Genomic DNA, 19,330 nt, shown 5'->3' with positions numbered 1-19,330 from the left:
GCTTTTACTTTTACTAAAATTGTTAAATGCATGACTTTGACATGTTACTGGTATCGCTACTTTTACTTAAGTATAATTTCCACGTACTTCTTCCAATAATTACTGACAGTCAGTATTTATCTGTCCTATACTATGAACCACCAACAGAAGGGCTTTTAATTTGCGTGTCAGCACAACACTGTTACTGTTACTTTTACTGTTGGCTATGACTTTCTTTTTAACAGGAAGTTATAACAAGCTTCGAATAGTAAAAATAAAAGTTCCATATTAAGCCTTGTGACATGTATCAGTGCTTCTAAATGGTCCTATTAGTTTTTTTCGGGCAGCAGGAATAAGGTCCCAGACTATCCTGTCAGGGTTTGTCCAGTAGAGGGCCTCATAATCATAAATATATGGTGTCAAGTTGAATGGCTTGTGAGACAATTAGCTGGATTCAAGTTTTTTTAGGGCGTGTGTTGGCAATTATCTGGCCCTGCTGTTGTTTTCTGTGCCCCTTTGTGATCGGGATATAGTATGAATCAAGTGAGGTAAGTGAGTGGACAATTTACCTGCCCCTGTCTGTGTGTGGAAAAAGTCTTGGCAGGCAGTGGCGGAGGAGGACATGCTAACTGTGGTGGCTCTCCAGCAGTCATGATGTCCTGGTACCAGCGCTCCAGGTTAATAGGAGGCATGGAGGCATTCCTGTGCAGCTCAGGCTGGCTCTGAAGGTGATGAGAAAAAGCATCCAGCCAAAGGTATAGAGAGGGAAGGAGGGAGCAATACAGTGCCAGATGCATCAAGCAATATAAACATGAAACAGTTCAAGGTGCTTGGTGTTGCCAGTGACCCCAAATAAAAAAGGTTTTTTAGAATTACAAACCTGTGCAGAGAGAAAGGAGGAAGGAACGCATGCGGTAGCAGAGTGGCACGAGAACGAGACGGCTTCGGACGAGGCAAGTTGGAATGATGGAATAGAGGAGGAAGAGGAAGAGGAGGGGTGGTCAACTCTCTGCATCCCAAAGATGTGGCTTAACTGATTGACCGTGATGTACTCCTTCACACACAGACAAACCAGCCAAGTCAGCGCGGATATACACAGAGAAACAAAGACATACGCATACATACACACAACCACGGAACAGAGAGAAAAAGAATACATTGGAAAATAATATTGAGAAGCTGTAATCTATGATAAACATATGTTTTGAGACTTTGTCAATGTGCATATGGGAGAGCTAAGTATTCAGTACATTGACAAGTGAGAGAAATACATCAGAAGAGCAGGCAAAGGGTTGTCTACTACCTCACACGGCAGAGCTGGAGCTACAGCCAGGGAGAGGCAGTGGAGAGCAGCGGGGGAAGAGGAGGAGTGGGGTTGCATAGAAGCGTTTCCGTACATCTTATAGATATCACAGAGCCTGAGGTACTCCTGCATCAACAGCCAAAACACAGGGGTAAGGAGGCAGAAGACGGCATCAGTTGGAAAATAAGTCATGCATAGGTGCACAAAGTAAACAGTAATCTTACAAGTTTTTTTTTTCTATTTTTATCATCTAGTTTATGATGTTAGTAAAATATGTCATGGGGAACACTGAAATATACAGTTTAGAGAGTTTACGATCTCTGAACAATTTTAACGTATCTAGAAGGGCAAGAACTTCATACTACTGTACACACTGCACACTCATGCAGCCCAGGCTTTTGGGATTTGTAAGGTTTTTTGTTACAAAGAGCTTTTTATTTTGTTAAGATTTACCTCTTGCATTTTAACAGGATAGAGTTCAGGGGAGGGTATGTGAGAGGACAAGGAGGCAGAGGAGGGACAGGGGCTATGAGGAGGACCGTCCACATGAACAAGGTCAGGCTCGCTGATGTGAAGCAATTCCTGTTTAAAAAGTTAATCTAAGTTAAAAAAATTAAATAAATAAGAATAAGAAAGAATACAAATCCACTTTTTTCTTGCAGAACTCTCTCCTGCAGCTTGGCAAATCACACAACGGTTGTGATTTCATTTCCTGCTTACCTCTTTCATGCTGTTGTTGGATTTTGGGAAGTTTCTCCCTCCTGTCAAGGACTGGTACTTCTTCTCCACTGCTGTCAACCTGTCTTGCTCCTAAAAAAGCACACAACCAGCGCAGATACACATGGCACTGTCACTGCTTGTCAGAGCTACCATGAGGCCTTCCATCACTAATTCCGACTAAATACATGCCATTAGTTTAGGCTACAGGTTTATTAAAGGTTGAAAGGCTAACCTTGTGTAACAGCTGCAGAGCCACTGTCCTGTCTTTGACCATCCTCTCACAGTCTTGAACTGCCTGTAACCCCAGCTGCTTCACCTGTGCTTCCAGAGTGCCCATCTTCTCCTGCAAAATCTCATATTTTACACACACACATACTGTATACTACAGGTAAAAAGTTTTAGAACACAATTGACACAGTAAAATGTCTCAATGTATTTTGAAATGAAAGAAATCTATCAAATCTATCTATCTAATCTTCAAATTAAAGCAAAGTACATGTTTCCTGCAGTTCATTATTTTCCAAATAATGCTTCAGAGAGTGTAGTAACACAATCTGTTCCAACACTGCTTTCATACCTAAACAGAGGGTTTGGAAGTAATCAAACCAAACATTGCGACACCTGTAGGAATTGTTCGCATCAACTTGCAAGGCTCAATACTATAGAAAAGCTGGACACTGTGAACCTTTCTTTTGTATATATCTGAAATAACAATATTTTTTTATTTTTGGAAACCTAAACTTTTTCTTTAAGCTCTGGCAACTTAACGGCTGACCTCTGTTCCATTTCAGGTCGTTAACTGTTGTTGCATATCTCTAGAACTGCAAGAATGGGAGTGTTCTAAAACTTTTGACTGGTAGTGTGTGTATGTGTGTATTACGCAACACACCTTCCTCTTGGCCACGCTGCAGTGATACTCTGCTTTCTCCTGGAGAAGCTGTGAGCTCTTCATCTCCTTCTTCTCCTCCAGACTGCTCTCCTCCTCCAGCTGGCAGAACTCCAGCTCCTCAAACTGCTTGGTCCCACACTCCAGAGCTTCAGCTTTCTGTCCACATACATGCAGGTATACACACACTTTATTCACACTGTTTGAAATCAACCGTTATTACAGGTTGAGGCTGGCAATTAAATAATTTTTTATTTTATTTTTTTAAACAAAATCTCATGAAAATACAAAAGCCAACAATGATTAACAAGTACTCACATGTGCACTGCTGTCAAGACTCTCTAGAATGTATTAATCTGCGGTTGAAAGTAGTCCCTACCCAATGCTATGTTTCCTCCTGTTTGAGTACATTTTGCTGAAAACTACTGTGCTCACTGCCTGTGCCTTAAAACAACCTAAAAATGCATTTGCAAACCTATTTTGAAGATGTATGTCTTCAGTAGCAACAAGTCTGTCCATAAACAGGTCAGAAAGTATTGGTAGATGGAGGAAGACATTGTTGTGTTTGTTGTTTTAATGGAATTTGTTAATAATATGAAGATATATAAATACACCAGTCTTAAACTGTCCAAAAGGAGATCCCATCAAATCTAACAACATTTAAACACTAGTGTGTGTGTGTGGCTTGAATCAGTCATGGTAAAAAGCATGCACATTTTTAGAGCAAAGTTGTTAATGGCATTATTAAGTATTACTAATTTCATTAGACATTATAACCATCCAGAATAAGGGGAAAAGCAGAGATGAAGCAGCATTTTAAACTAACTGCTGAAGTCGAAGAAGAAGCATTGCTTACTGCAAAGTCACACTAACAAATGTCACTGACATAATAAACCTTGTGTGTTTAAATGACAAAGAGCGACAGCAGAAAAAGAGCTAATGCACAGTCTGCTGACTTGTGAGTACATCTGAATGCCTCAAAACAAAGTAAGTGTTACATCTGTGGCCCTTTTTCCTGTGCAGCTCATACAGCACTGTTTGCATTTGGTATATTATAACTCACAGTTGCCAGCCAGTGGGCTGTGTGAGAACACTGACCCTGCTGAGCTGCTCCTGTAACTGTTCCCTTAGAGGCAATGGGCACTTATCAAACTGCCTCTTCATGTCATTGTACTCATTCCTCTGCTTTTCCAGGGCCTTCCGCTCAGCCGACACATTAGCCCTCCCCTAAAAACACATAGAAACACACGTACGAACAATCGGTCCACATCCACACACACCGTCCCAGGGTGAAACCCCCAAAAAATAAGAAAAAAATCACACACAACTCAAATCCATGCAGCCAGGCTTTAAAGCAAACAGGTCAATGCAGTTAAAGTATTAGAGGATTGAAGCAGAGGTTAGGTGTACAGGAGTATTAGGGGTTGCAGTGTTTCACGTATAGTTAGAACGGGGGGTGGGGTAATACACATATCTGAATTAACATTTTAGTGTTGGTCACATCCAGCTTAAAGCCTAAAGCATGTAAGGACCAGTTCAGCTGTATTGAATTTTCAAACACAGGAAGTATTGGGCGCCTCAGAGAGAAGACAGGTTGTGCTTTGTGTGACAGACAATAATGAAGCGGTGCAAGTCAGCTGAGATGTGACAAAATGCTCTAGTATAGATACTGTATATCTACATGTTGGCACATTTGGGGAAGGAGGGAGTTTTTATTGATTCAACACAGATGTTTAGGAACACGTTGTGTACATTCCCGTGCAAAGGCTTGGAACAAACTGACAGCATTTAACTGCATCACATTGTGCTGTCCTGGGCTGCCCACCTTGTCCTTCTCATTCTGGGTGGCCTTGTCCAGCTGGCTGAGTTTCTGCTGCAGCTGAGAGATGACATCATTCTCAACCTCCACCTGCTCCTGCTCAGCCCGCCTCTCCGCCTGCAGCAGGGCCTGCTCCATCTCCACCTAGAGAGACCAATGTGGAGTCAGAGACTGAACTTTATATAGCCATAGCCTCCATTCCTCTCACTATATAAAAGGGGAGTTCATCTAAAAGGGTACACAAGCTAAAATGCAGTGTTGACCTCCTGTTTGGTCTCTTGTAGCTGCTGCTCAAGTTCGCTGACTCTGTGTTTCATGTCATCTACGCGGGCCAAGATCCTGTTCCTCTCCTCTTCCAGGTAGACCTGCTCCTGTCCAGCTCCTAACAGCTCTTCACACTGAGGGCAGAAGGAAAATGTTGTCATAAGGTTCTTAATTAAAGAAAACCACAACTAACATATACTCAATTATTTCTCTCCATACCTGCATGAATGTGCTTATCACCTCCTGATGTGTGCTCTCTGTGCTGCTAGACTCCTCTCTCTGGGTTTCCTCATCGTTCTCTCTGGCCCTCAGGGGTCTGTCTAATCCCTGGAGGGACATGGCCCCTCCTGTGTCGGAGCAGATTCCCGTAGCGCCCCCCAGCAGCCCACTCCTCACCACGTCAGCCAGCTCCGCAGCGCTGTCCTCGTGGTTATACTCCGCACACAGATTGAGGATGGTCTCAAGTCTCTGTCGCTCCTATTGAAGATATGTGTGAGATGAGTAGGCATGCTGTCATATAGATCATACTGCAGATTAGCTTCAAGTGTCCTTGTGTGACATTGTCCCATTTAAGGCAGCTGTCCCTCAGCGGACGACACCAGACAGCAGTAACCCGATAGCAATGGAGCGGGGGGGACTGACGTGGTTTGTCTCTCCGGAGGGGGGTTCATAGTAAAAACCTGTCGGAGCTAGAGTTGTTTGTGAAAACTACTCTCCTATTCACAGATTTAGATAACTGTTTTCAAAATGTTATTTATTTAGCTTGTGGTCATTCTGTTGTCTCCTGCACTCTAAACAATGGGATTGATTTAATTTAGCAAAAAAAACAGGGCAGAGCTAGATGGTGAACGAAGAACAATCGTGTCTGATGTTCTTCTCGCTATAGTTACAGTCATATGAAAAAGTTTGGGAACCCCTCTCAGCCGGCAATATAATTGACTCTGCTTTCACACAAAAAAGATAAAAGTGGTATGTCTTTAATTTACCAGGAACAGCTAAGTACTGGGATGTTTTCCAAACAAAGATTTTTTGAAAAGCAGTATTTAGTTTTATGAAATTAAATAAAATGTGAAAAACTGGCTGTGCAAAAATATGGGAACCCTTGTGGTCTTGCTGATTTTAATGCATGTAACAGCATGTAAAACTGATGACTTTAAACACAAAATTGGTTGGATTATGTTGTTAAGCCTTGAACCTCATATAAAGGTCTGTTTAATCATGATAAAAGGTATTTTAGGTGCCTAAATGCAAGTTCCACTTCTCTTTGACTCTCTGCAGAAGTGAGACAGAATGCGATCATCAAAACAGCTCCCAAAAGATCTTAAAAACAAAGATTATTCATTGTCATGGTTTAGGGGAAGGCTACAAGAAGCTTTCCCAAAGGTTTCAATTGTCAATTTCTACTGTAAGGAACGTTGTCAGGGAATGGAAGGACACAGGCACAGTTGCAGTTAAACCCAGGTCTAGCAGACCAAGAAAAGTACAAGAGCGGCATATGCGGCGGATTGTGAGAATGGTTGCACACAACCCAAAGATCACCTCCAAAGACCTGCAAGAACATCTGGCTGCAGATTGTGTATCTGTACATGGTTCTACAATTCAGTGCAATTTATCAGTCAATTGTTAAATGTAAGGCTATACACCGAGAGGCCAGTTAGCTTAGCTCAGCACAAAGACTGGAATCAGGGGAAAACAACTAGCCTGCTAAATCTCCCTACCGGCCCCTCTAAAGCTCACTAATTAACACATTATAATCAGGTGGAATTGTAGCAGTAGAGAGTGGTATGGACCCTTCTCATCTGTGGAAAGAAAGTAAATAAGCTTATTTCCTAATTGTTGGAATGCATGTCATCTGGAGGAGCAAATTAGAAATAAACTCCTCCAATTTATTATTACTGGATTAGCTTAATTTATCGGCATACAAATCCTCTCAATTAACCAGAAACCCTTCATAAGTGGAAATAGTTGGACACTGTTGAAAGCCAGCAGTCCTCTTTCCAGAGGAATTGATGCTAAAATTAACTTTTCTATTTTATCACTTCCTCTCCGGTAATGCCCTTTGCTGTGAGATATAGTGCAGCAGGGGTTTGTAAAGTTCAGCAAAATCCACGTGTGTAGGTTGGCTTCATAAAGTGAGATAAGAAAGAAAAGAAAACTGCATTCCTGTGCCAACTGTGCCAACAGAGAAGTCTGTAGCCAATGTAGGGCATTGATATCACTGAGGGGAAATCCTCTCTTTGTCCCTCTTGTTTTGGTCAACAGTTGATCCTTTTTCTGTGCTTCTTATTAGGCTGTGATACCAACAAAGCAAGGCACTAATCCAGGACCCCAAACATAGTTCCCCACACGCCTGCTTCGTCACTAGAAGTATTTTGTGTAGGAGTAGGCACCCTCTTAATACGGCTGTAAAAGAAATAACAGGAAGCCTTGAAGTACTGTGATATACAATGGAACTTAAACTAACAACTCAAAGCGCCTCTAAAAGATATTTTGGGGAAAACACTTACTCAATTTCTCCACAAGAGAGTTAGATGAGAAGATCAATGTCACTGTCATGTTTGTAGCCGACGCTAATGCCTGAATGCCAGAAGACATTAGAATTGTTTTGCATTGGCAGGAAACAGCTAGCAACTACGGCCTATGAGTTATCACATTGTTTTTATTTTGTTTTAATCCATATCCTAAGTTTTACATTTCAGTATTTTTTTTTGTCCAGCATTTGTTCTAAACTAAGCTTACTGGCTCCAGCTTTATAGCAAAAATCTGTGTCGGCTAACTGTTTGCCTCGGCTTGCAGTCTTTCTGCTAAGCTAAGGTAACCATCTCCTGACTAGCTTCACACTTAACAGGAAAAAGTGTTATCAATCTTCTTTAAGTCTCAGAAAGAAGGTTAATAAAGGAATGACCAAATAAGCATATCTACAAAATGTCAAACACCCTTTATGTTCCAGTCTCGAAGTTCAATCCTTTGCTATCTACTTTTTTTTAATACATCATGCACACATGCAATTAACCTTAATATCACGTTTGTATTCGTACCAGCATTATACAACATGGCATGAAATCAACCAACACCCAAGCCAACACTGAACCAATCTCAAATGTGTCATTTACAGCTAGATTAAGCCTACCAGCCTTGATTATTTTGGAGATGGTTTGACAAAACAGTATTTGATTATGTATGGCTAACACCACCTGAATGCAGCATAATATCATCGCTTACCAAATGTATCATGTAATTGAGCAAATATGGATCAAAACCAAAGACGCTAATCAACACATCTGTCACATCTGATCTTTTTATGTTTATGTCTGTTCAGACTTAATGGCTTGTCTACACATGGTGGATGACTCAATACAACAGTTGAGCGGCTGTGACACAAACATGCACGTACTGTATCCGCAGTAGGCCAACCCCTATCAGTGTAACTCAGACACATGTTGTCACTAACTCTCTTATTTGTTACCAGAAACCTTTTGGTTCCTGAAATAGTCTGTGGACTCAGAGAGGGATGGGAATTACCCCCCTTTCTCCCCCCACCGCCCCAATGGTCCCTTCAGCTGTCAGAGGCAAGCTGGGGCGGGGGATGAAGAATGGTGTGTTTGTGTGAGTGTGTGTGTATGGGGGGGGGGGGGGGGGGGCTATGGATGGATAGCAAGAATGCAGTCTATGATCTAGTGTACGAATATACAGTAGAGTCCTAAGTCAAGCAGGTGTAGCCTTGACAGTAGAAGACACTTGTCCAGCTGATAAGTATAGTGTTGTTGAGCAATGACCAAGACTTGTGGAGGAATGTTCACCTCGTGTTAGCCTACTCGGGCCACATGGGCTGACGACGATGCCAGTAATGTTCTGGGGAGATGAGACGATGGCTGTATGCCAGGAGATTTAGACAAGATATCTGAATGCAGACATAGTGTCTACCATGCCAGCAGTCTCAGCACCTTCTCCACTTAACAGTATCATCAATTGTCCTGAGATTTTTAAAGCAGGGTGGTGAAGCCAAAGTCTTTAAAACAAAACTTTTACATTTTGGACTAAAAAGGTCTACCAACTTACAACACTTCATTATCTTAGGAAAAACTTAGATTTTCTTTCTTTGAAGTTTTATGCCACTCTGAGGAAGAATGGCGCTACAGCTAAGATCTGATTAGCTTAGCTAAGCATAAAGACTACAAACAGCGGGGAAACAGTTATTTGTCGAAAGGTTTAAAAAAAAACATTTGGCAACTTGCCACTTAAAAGCTTAATAATAAACAAGCTCTTTCTCTCTTGTTTCATCTGTATAAAAATGACAAAATTTGAAGCTAGAGCCAGGAGATGATTGACTTAGCTAAGCATTAAGATTGTAATAAACACAACTCTCAGTTTAGCTGTTTCAGTCAGCTGTTCACTACTAAGTGGCTGGTGGACATAATACCCCATTCACAGATACTTTTCTCGAACACAGCTAAAAAGATTTTCGTTTTCTTTATGATTTTCTAAATGAAGTTCAGATGAGCATCCAGATTTAGACGAACCAATCACACTGAAATGAGTGCTGATCACTTACCAGTTTCTCCATTTCCTGCTCACGCAGCCTCTCCTCTCTTTGCCAGCGGTGATATTCCAGCAACTCGTCCTCATTGTCATTGATCTCAGAGATGCTGTTTTTGCGTTCCCGGGTGTATGGTTTTGTAAAATTATGTTCTTTGATGAAAGATCCTGTCATAGTCATGCAGGAGGTCTTTCTTTGGCTACGAGGGCTAGAAAGAGGAGATGGGCCAGACAGAGAACCCAGGCCTGACATGATGGCACTTCCCGGGCCAGTCCTTAACTGCCTGCCTCCAGGCTCCTTCTCCAGCCCAGAGAGCTGCGATGGACTCTGGGCATATAGTGCCCTCGTGGCTTCTGCTTTTGAAGTAGTGAGTTTGCGTTGGCCCTGGGGGCTATCTGGGACCGGTTTAGCAGTGAAGCCCTGCGATCCTGGAGTGCCCGTGCGGGACATATGAGGGCTGGAAGGAGGAAGATCTCTGAGGCTGGTGGACCCTGTTGGCTCTGAAGTCCTGAGCCTTTGAGGGACATCCACGTGAGACAGGTGCTGATCTCTCATAGGGCTGGGGGATCTCTTCTGTAGGGAAGCACCTCTTACAAGAGGGCTGGATGGAGCCGTTTGGGGAAACTTGACGGAGGACGGTTTGTGATTTCGGATAGAGTTTTCTGTGCCATGCCCTGACGTGGCCTCTGCTCTCACGTTCCTGAGAAGCTTTGGACTCTCCTGGGCCCTTTGACCACCGCTAGTACCGAGTGAGCTCCGTGGATGGGGGACAGGACTGTTGTTGGTAATAGGGCACCGGGCAGGTACTGGAGGGGCTTTGTTGCCAAGGCTCTTGCCCAGATAGATGCTGCTGTTTTCATAAATGGACTCTTCTGTCGTGGAGCCGTTTCTTCCATTGAGCATGTTTGGTGGAAAAGGCTGCTGAATTAGATTTTTAACAGATCCTACTGATGACGAGGTCTTAAGTACCAAAGAGTCCTGGAGGTTCTTTGATATGTTGTTGATTTTTGAGTCACCGTTGCTCGGAAAAGATGGTTTATGGTTCCCGTTCAGGACACAGTTGGATTCTGCATTGGGAGACAGAAACACTTGTGCATGAGCATTCCTGTTGAATTAAGGAAGAGGACACTTCAAGAGACAGTTGTAAAAACACACATAAACAAACACAGTGGGAGGTGGGTGTCCTGTGTCATCTTTGTCCCACTGACATCCACAACACCTCAGGTCAATCCTGACAAAGCGGGTATCCCATAGAAGGAAAAATACACATGCCTAAACATGTTGTTGCTGCACACACGCACACATTAAAATAAACTGTCTCAGTGGCCCACTTTAAATAGTGATAAATGTTACTCAGCCCATGTTGTCTTGTATGAACCAAACCCATCCGTGTGGATGTTGTGCTCTTCAGTTGTGTTTTAATCCTACAGGGATCTGGAGCTGCTAAATATAAAAGCTGCAGCCGTGTACCTCATTCAGAGCTGATGAAATCAGGGCTTGGTCAGGAGAGAGTGGGCCATATGCACTGGGCAGGGTGTGGTGCCTCTTAATGTACTGTTCAGGCACTGCCAGCCAAACCAATAAGGTCAGAGGAGAATGGATTTTAAATATCATCAGCATAGAGAAGCGGGCCATAATAATAAAACTTGACTGAGTGTGTAAAAAGATTACAACAATCTTGTGTCACAATGGGGTCACACCTTGAGCAGAAAACACAGATTGAAATGAACTAGATCACAATGTAGGCCACAGATAATTAGTCCTGAACAGGCTATTTCTGCATCCAGAATTATGATCACTATTTCAGTCAAACTTCAAGAAAAATTGTGATGTTGATGTGAAAATCCTAAGTCCTGTATCAGGTACACTGTATGTACTTTTAGTAACTGTTTCTTGATACCAAAAAGATGGGTAGTCTAATCATGTACAGTTTGATCACAATATGGCATTCTACCCAGCGGCCAAAGTCACTTAATTCTCTGCAACAGATCTGCATTTTTTTTCCTGGGAACTCATGTAAGTTCTTGATTTTCACACTTAGGTAGTCAGGAACCCGACTGAGACCTAAATATATTTCAGCTCAAAGCATTTGCTTTGCCCAGAATAGCCACTGAAGGAACTGTGCAACCTTCATACACACAGTTGTCACTGACCAGCTTATTTCTGTGTGTGCCCGATAAGTTATTATTACTAACTGAATGCACAGAGCATGTACGGTGTGGTATGATTATCCAAGGCAGGGTCCTTACCAGTAGGATGACTTCTTGTGGTGCTCAGTCCTTGGCTTGCACCAGACAGCATGCTCTTCATCCGCAGGGCCTCTTCAGGATGGTTGAAGCGGAAATAGGCTGACTGACCAAAACACAGCATGCACCCTGCCAGGAAAGAAGACAGGACCAGAGTATGTGTTTTGTGTATGCAAACACTTTCCTGATAGATAATCAATACAATTTAAAGTGTTGGCTGATTTTTCCCTGATCTTTATTTTAACCAAATGTTGATATGTTGTGGAATAAAAGGAAAGGCAGTGGTTGTTTGGCATTACAGAAGAAATTGGAATCCTAAAATGTGACACGGTGACATGGCAAATACATCAACACACATACTACCAACCTTTTTGGTGATGGCAGTGTCCTCCCCCCCAAAAACAACAACAGGGAGTATATTGAGTGTTGAAATTAATAAACCAGACAAGTTTAACTTACGTGTAATCAACCAGTGAGTGAAATAATTTCCTTCGGCTTTGCCTGCATTTTCGGTGGTTTTGGAGAATGCCTAAAGTATTCCATGAGAGTCACACGCTACAGTATTGTTTCCAGTTTTGAATATGCCACAGGGAGTGGAGTCAGTGGTCCATATGGCTGCAACATTGTTCCTTTTGATACAAACAAATCCGTTTCCTCCATTCCCAGCTTGTTTTATTCAGCATTTCATGATAGTTGAATGGCGCAAACCCTGAAGTATTCTTGTTCAGCAGCTGCTGGCCCGACACACACACACACACACACACACACCGGCTGATGGCTCAGCTTCAAATGACATTCTGGTGTAGCTGCTGGCTTGGATCCCTTGGAGGGGGGAATGAGGGGGGCGGGACTGTAATGCCTTTTTTATGGCATGTATGCCAGTTACTGGAAGGACATGTGACTGTTTAGACGGTTTTGATTTTTTATGAAGTCAGACATTGTTATTGTCCACCTTGCCTCGACGTGTATTCAATACTGCATTGCACTTACCATTTTAACTGGTCATCTGAGAGTACATCAATGTGATATATAAGTGGACTTATTAATGCTTTGAGCTAAATGATAATATCAGAATGCTAACAAGCTCAACAATGTCAACGCTAGAGCATGCTGATGTCGAGCAGGTGTACTGTTTCATGGTCACCATCTTAGTTTTGATAAGGAGTCACCAAAGTTGTTTTACAGTTCACCCTGAGGTTAACCACATTTTATGGCAATCCACCCAAAAACTGTTGAGACATTTCATTTAAAACTACAAATCTCAGATATAACTTGATATTCAATATAGAATTAATAATGTATTTGATATGAAGACGAAAGATAAAACAGCAACATTATGGCAGTCATTTAAGTCTACACGGTGCTACCTTGTGTCAGGCGAAAGGGTTTGGTGATGGGAAGGCCATCTGAGGAGCATTGGTTTCCACATGGGTACAAGGTGATGCTGCCTGCCTTGTTTTCAATGTAGCAGTGCTGAGCTGTGATTCCTGGGCCCTGCAGAGGGATATCTGTCCCCCCGCTGCCCAGCGTGGTTCTCCCTGCAACAAGAGAAAACATTTTCTCAGCGTCAGTTACAAGAGGGCCATGGGGACCTGTGAATTCATGCAAAGTATTCTTAGGTTCAAAGCCAGAGGCGACGTGTGTCATCTCAGAGGTCAAGTCCAAGTGGGGCGGAACAGGTGTTAGTCCCAAGAGATGAGCTCACTTAGCCTGGTAGATGAAAGATGTCTTGTCAGAGGAAATTGATACAAACATCTGCTATTTTAATGTGTTGAGATTTCATTATCAGTTATATTAATGTGGCTTCCTGAGTGCAAGAGGTTTAACCCAACACAAACACTATTTATTCTTATGTGATAGCAAAAAATGGTGCTCAAAGGGGCCTTTTTTTCTGTGTCGTTACTGTCACTCCCTCTCTTCCTCTATGGTTTGGACTAGAGGCTCAGAGCAAGGCAAGGGTGTTACTGCATCTGTGGTGCTCTATGAGTAACAATAAGATGGTTAGAAGCTATGTGTCATCAGTTTTTGTCAATTCATAACTCATGACAAGTTGTGCTGCTTGCTAATTAACGAACAACTGGCCTATTTTGACTATAGATGTTGACAATAACATAACCTGTATATCCTGTATACAGTACAGAGATGTCAGGGCTTTAAAACTGTAGTTTACCTTGTTAGTTAAAAAACATCTCCTGATCTTTTAGCTCCTCTTACAGTTAAAGTCACCTTAAAGGAACAGTGTGTAATAAAGTTGTATTTTTTTTGCTTCATCTAGTGGTGAAAGTTCTAGATTGCAACGCTACCTTGCTACCACCTCCCTTTCTGGGTATTTACAGAAGAATTTAGTAATTCATTAGTACTTCTTTTTCATCCAACAGTTATATTTCCGGCGGACAACCATATAAAAAAGCGCATCCGTTCAAGTTTTTCCGTTCAAACACTGTTTATTTCGCATCCAACAGCCCAACTATCACACTCACACACAAACATAAGCTCAGAACTACACAAGGTTTTTTTCTTTTACCTTCCTGCAGTGGTAGCAAAGTGATGGCTGTGCTCAAGCGTCCACTTCCCAAACTAACCAGGTGGGGTCGCTCTGCCTGGACTTTCAGGGACTTGCCTGTCTCAATCAGGTCTAAAGGAGTGCTCTGTCAAAACAAAATCAGAATGAAATATCATTACATCCTGAAACGTTTAAATTACACTCCTAAAATTCTTAACACTCATAGAGTCGGCATAAGTTTTGGCTACTGAATTTAAAATGTGAAAACTACACGTATGAGCAAATAAACAGCATAAGGTCACATAAGATGTATTCAATATACATTTCATCATCCTGAAATAGGTCTCTTTCTTACATTTGGATAAATTAAAACAAAAAAATGTATCTGATGATACAACACTGTTATAGAGGCTACTTGAACAATGTCAAGACCAGCCCAGTTTACAAGCATGTGGTGCTCCTCCATTAAACCTACTTGTAAATACAGTAGCTGTCAAATGCTTGTTAAGTTCAACAGCTATGTTTTGTTACCCTCGAAATAGCCTCATGTACTGTACAACCCAAACGGTTTAATCTCAACTAACGTGGTTTCAGACTACAACAAGTTAGGGATAACAGAAGGATGGAGCTTGAGTAACAAACTGACTCTAAGCATGTGATCATTGTAATAAAGTTATTTCCACATGGTTTAGCCCGTCAGCTGTAAATAGTCACTATACTCCGCTGGTAAGAAATGACCTCACCTGTAAGACCTGGTGCGTCTGTCGCCCATGTTCCACTTTATTCCTCCGCATGTGCTCCATCTCGCCGGGACTGTCAGAATTATCTGACACATGAAGATCCTTAAGCAAACACAGATACAGATTGAGAGAGAGAGAGAGAGAGAGAGAGAGAGAGAGATAGGGGAGAGAGAGACACACACATAGGGGAGAGAGAGAGATAGGGGAGAGAGGGAGGGAGAGAGACAGAGAGCATGAATGGGAATACTGCTACTACAGTTGTACTACAATGGGAACAGTGCTTTCCTTAGAAACCGTGTGCCCCAGTTATAAGCCCACGTGACCAAAGACCAAACTATTATAGTGGGTAATTGTCTCTCCAGAACCAGCTAGACAAAATGACCCAGAGGGTGAAGCTGGCATTGATTTATTCCTCAATCTGATAGAGATTACTGATTTTTTTTTTGTTGCACCAGCATGTTGACGGCAGCCAAGTATACTATGAGAATAACACCATTAAGGTATACGTTTTAGTTGGTGTTAACAAGCTCTACAGGTGGCTTGCACATCAGGGATCACATAGGCTAACTGTGCTTCCTCGGGCCACGGTGAGTCACTGTGACTCGCACGCAGCATTCACCAACACACTCCATGTCTGCAGGCAGATGCTGCAGATTAGATCCAGCTGTCTGCTCATCAGCGCTTACATCAGAAGAGAGAGGACACAACAACCCGCGAGGACCAGACAGACCCTCAGACAATCAGACGTAAGCAGCCCAGATGACTCACCATATTTTTTTATGCTCAAAGCTGGTCTCCAAGTCTGCCACTAACACCCACGTGGCATTGTTTGTCCTGGCAACCCTTTAGTTTCAGCTCAGCATTCCAAGAAAAGCTGAAATAGACACAACTATACCTGCTATCTGTGTGCTTTGTCTACCGTGGACCAAATTAAAAGCAACAGTGTGTCTTGTTTGACTGTTCACATTTCTTTTGATAAATAAATGGTTGGCAAATTAAGGTATTAAACACCATAAAGTGTGTGATTAAGGTTAGGCCAACTTGAGCCTCCAAAAGCTTCAGTGGTTTTTGACCAAGAGTCTCGGAAACTCTAGGGATGAACACCACCTTTCCAAAAGACATTCCTTCAGTTTGTGATTTGATGGTGGTGAAGGATATCCCCTAATCTCCCTTTATCCTTTTCAACTGGGCGGAGACAGGTTGAAGATTTTGAAGGCAGACTCATTTGATTCACTTCATTTTCGGGCTTGTTTCTCATTTGTTCTGTTATGTCTTTTATATACAGTACATTCCATGGTTATGTCCTTTCATCTCCCCTCAGCAAATTCCCACAGCAACACATGACTGTTGCATCATCAAAAAGAAACACCTGATTTGGATGACGCTCCATGGCATGCTGACCTCACTGATCACTGATTACAATTCTTGAAGAATTTGCCAAATTAAAAATTTAAAAAATCATCCACAGCTGCTGCGCTCCAAGTTTAGCCCAGCAGGCCCGAGACAACAGGGGCGTTCTATCTGCGCCTGATGTCACTCCACACGAAGCCGCCGGGTGAAACCACACATATCTGACAATCACGTCCAGTGTGTGAGTTCTCAGAGGACCCCGGTGACACGGAGAACAAAACGTCCCCTCTGTTTCAGCACTGACACTGGAGCCCTCACGCCTCTGCTGTCAGCCCACTGCCTGTCAACACTGGCCCTCTTTCAGCCACACACACACACACACACACACACACAGACACAGGGCAGTGTAATGTGTCTCTTGCTATCTGACTCACACACGTACACACACGCACATGTGTGTTCCTGCTCCCACAAGCACCCGGCCATTTAATGTACACACCCAGGCCGGAGAATAGTTCTTAGAGCTTGCAAATGCAGGCCCTTCCACTGTAACCTGTGATTATGGGGAGCAGTTATGTCCTTCAGAGTTGCCACAAGCTTCTGAAAATAGACACCAGCCAGCCACACAGTCTGGTGCTGCTACTCTTAAAAAGAGAAATGATTTCTGCCCCAGAGCGAACGCTGACACAACGGAGGGAAGGCACAGAACATTTGACGTCTAAACTGATAGATAAAATAACTAAGCGCGTAGAAATATAGACAGGAAAGTATTCACAAAGAGGAGTGTTGGCTAACACAGTCAGCCAGTTGACATAGTTCACCGGGAGCCATGCACACTCTTACCATTTCTCTACAGAGACCAGACACCAGCTGCATCCATTAGTTTGTCTGAAGTTTGTAAATCCACAGAGCAGCAGAGTGCACATTGTTGTTTATGTCTTGTGCTCTTGGCTTTTTTTTTTCATTCACTCACTCTCTGAGATCCTGTTGCTATTTCCCTCCTCCCAACCCCTTTCTCCTGCCCATCCCGGTGCAGAGTTACATCCCAGACATGTAGCAGCAGCAGCAGAGGGGGACCCGGCACTTGGACATGCCCTCCGAAACATGCCCCTTACTAATAGAGACACTAGTCAAAAACGTCAACTCCAATTTCAAAACTCCTTGTATTAAGAATGGTGTTGGGTCTACGTTCAGATCCTCCTCTGAGAGTCCCTGAGAAGTATTCACTCCTACAGCATTTCCCACTGATTGAAAGATCAGATGGACCACACACCAGATGATGAACCAAGCCCTGCAGTGCTTACGAGTCTCCTCAGCTTTTGTCTATTGATTAGTAGGTGTTAGTCTGACCCCGGGAGGAAATAGAATGTATAATAATAATGTAGGCGTATAGGAGATGGAAAAGGTCTCGTGGCTCTGCACTTCCTGCTCTGAGCCCTGGCTGTGCCGCTGATGTAAGAATTACAGAGAGGGGTATTTCCACTCTGGAAAAACCGTTGAATAACAATTCATCATACGATTAAAATAACGGTGGATTGTAATGCGTTCACTGTGCAGCTTGATACATCGGCGAAGATAGGATGGACAGGAAGCCAACCAACACATGTGAGCCATCTTATCACAAGTCCCACAGGAACAATCTGGCCTAGAGACAGACAGAGCGAGAGAGAGAGAGAGCGAGAGAGTGGGAGAAACACTCCACTATTGATCTCTCAAGGTTTTTTCCCATGGTCCGGGGCAAGTGAGGAGATGGAGGAAATGAAGCGAATGAGTCACTAAGGAAAATAATAATAACAAACAAAACAGAGGCAGCTAAGAAACCATGATGGACTTGGCCTGCAGTGATGATGCGGGGGTGAAAAGTTGCCGAATGTCCTTTAAATAGGGATTATGAATCCTGATCAGTCACTAGCTAGGATAAATATGGTGACACACGACGAGACTGTGTCCACGCTAATATCTAGATTACAAAAGTGTAATGTTCAACCATTCTTTCTGGGTGTGTCACAACGTTATGTAATTAAAAGGAGCACCTACACAGCTAAGGTTGTGCAGCTTTTTACCACGTTTTACCAAGTAGCATTATTATAAAGATATTGACTTATAAGATTATTAACACAGAAGTTTGAAAATAATTTTGTTTGAGACATCTTTGTTGCATAAAGTCTGCCCCCGTTCTGTCCATGGAAAGAATGAATCTCTTCTTTGAGTGATATTCCTTGTTGTTTTTAAGGAATTGGTCCAAAGTTGCAAAACCACAAACGCTTTAACTTAAGTTTAGTATTGTTTCAATCTGCTAAAAGTATCCAGACTTGTCGGGCCTCATTTTTTGCCTAGGAGTTTTTAAACACATTGGTCTTGATCCAGATGGATTCATGATCAATATATAAACGTCTGTTTGCTGTTTGACGTCTGCTGTCGATTGCTAGCCAATACTTTAACTTCATGCTAATTTATTTCCCTGAAACGGCTGTAAATACGCCTCAGCATTCAAACAGGTTATGAGCGCTGTGGGAGGATGATAAAAGTTCAAGACTACTGGAGGATATAGTGTGAGGTTCAGGTTGGACAGTCTTTGGGCTCGTTGGATACAGTGTTCTGTGCTGTCTATAACCTGACTTGTGGAGCAGATGTGTGGATGCTATGGACGTGACACAACAGTACACAGGTAGAGGAATGCTGAAGTGCAGTCAGGTATAAAAAAAAATGTCAAAGCAGGACACGCTCGGAGAGCAGCGACATCCTTGCGCTGAACCAAGTCAGCTCTTCCTCTCAAGGTCCTGCTTTGCATGAAGGGCCAAAACATGACCTTTGCCCTAAAACCTTGACCTGAGCCCAAACGCAACATGAGATGCATGCATGAGAGACTTGACTCGGGAGAAAAAAGAATCCCAGTTATGCAGATTGTATCATCATTTACAGCAAATACCAAGAAAGCAGCGGGGCATGGTGGTGAACAGGGTGTCTCATTTTTTGAAACACA

The 19,330-nt window shown here is 42.7% G+C and overlaps 1 protein-coding gene across 6 annotated transcripts in view; it reads right to left on the bottom strand.

The window, feature by feature from the left end:
* phldb1a (pleckstrin homology-like domain, family B, member 1a) overlaps positions 1 to 19,330 on the bottom strand; it is a 29,767-nt gene that overhangs the window by 9,320 nt on the left and 1,117 nt on the right. Inside the window, exons 1-16 of one of the 6 annotated variants that reach the window (XM_080040515.1) lie at positions 17,191 to 17,308; positions 15,001 to 15,099; positions 14,279 to 14,402; positions 13,122 to 13,292; positions 11,758 to 11,883; positions 9,524 to 10,575; positions 5,191 to 5,448; positions 4,971 to 5,105; positions 4,714 to 4,851; positions 3,987 to 4,115; positions 2,892 to 3,047; positions 2,235 to 2,354; positions 2,003 to 2,092; positions 1,283 to 1,408; positions 860 to 1,033; positions 549 to 701 (exon numbers count right to left, since the gene is read on the bottom strand). In XM_080040515.1, the coding sequence (XP_079896641.1) occupies positions 549 to 701; positions 860 to 1,033; positions 1,283 to 1,408; positions 2,003 to 2,092; positions 2,235 to 2,354; positions 2,892 to 3,047; positions 3,987 to 4,115; positions 4,714 to 4,851; positions 4,971 to 5,105; positions 5,191 to 5,448; positions 9,524 to 10,575; positions 11,758 to 11,883; positions 13,122 to 13,292; positions 14,279 to 14,402; positions 15,001 to 15,099; positions 17,191 to 17,223 (3,084 nt within the window). In that variant the 5' untranslated portion in view covers positions 17,224 to 17,308. Of the gene's footprint in view, positions 1 to 548; positions 702 to 859; positions 1,034 to 1,282; positions 1,409 to 2,002; positions 2,093 to 2,234; positions 2,355 to 2,891; positions 3,048 to 3,986; positions 4,116 to 4,713; positions 4,852 to 4,970; positions 5,106 to 5,190; positions 5,449 to 9,523; positions 10,576 to 11,757; positions 11,884 to 13,121; positions 13,293 to 14,278; positions 14,403 to 15,000; positions 15,100 to 17,190; positions 17,309 to 19,330 lie in introns of those variants that run through there. The other 5 variants (XM_080040516.1, XM_080040517.1, XM_080040518.1 and 2 more) reach the window with 5 other exon arrangements.

Source organism: Ammodytes marinus (genome assembly GCF_949987685.1).
Source record: "Ammodytes marinus genome assembly, chromosome: 14".
Taxonomy (NCBI): Eukaryota; Metazoa; Chordata; class Actinopteri; order Uranoscopiformes; family Ammodytidae; genus Ammodytes; species Ammodytes marinus.
This window is presented reverse-complemented; position numbering and strand designations above follow the sequence as displayed.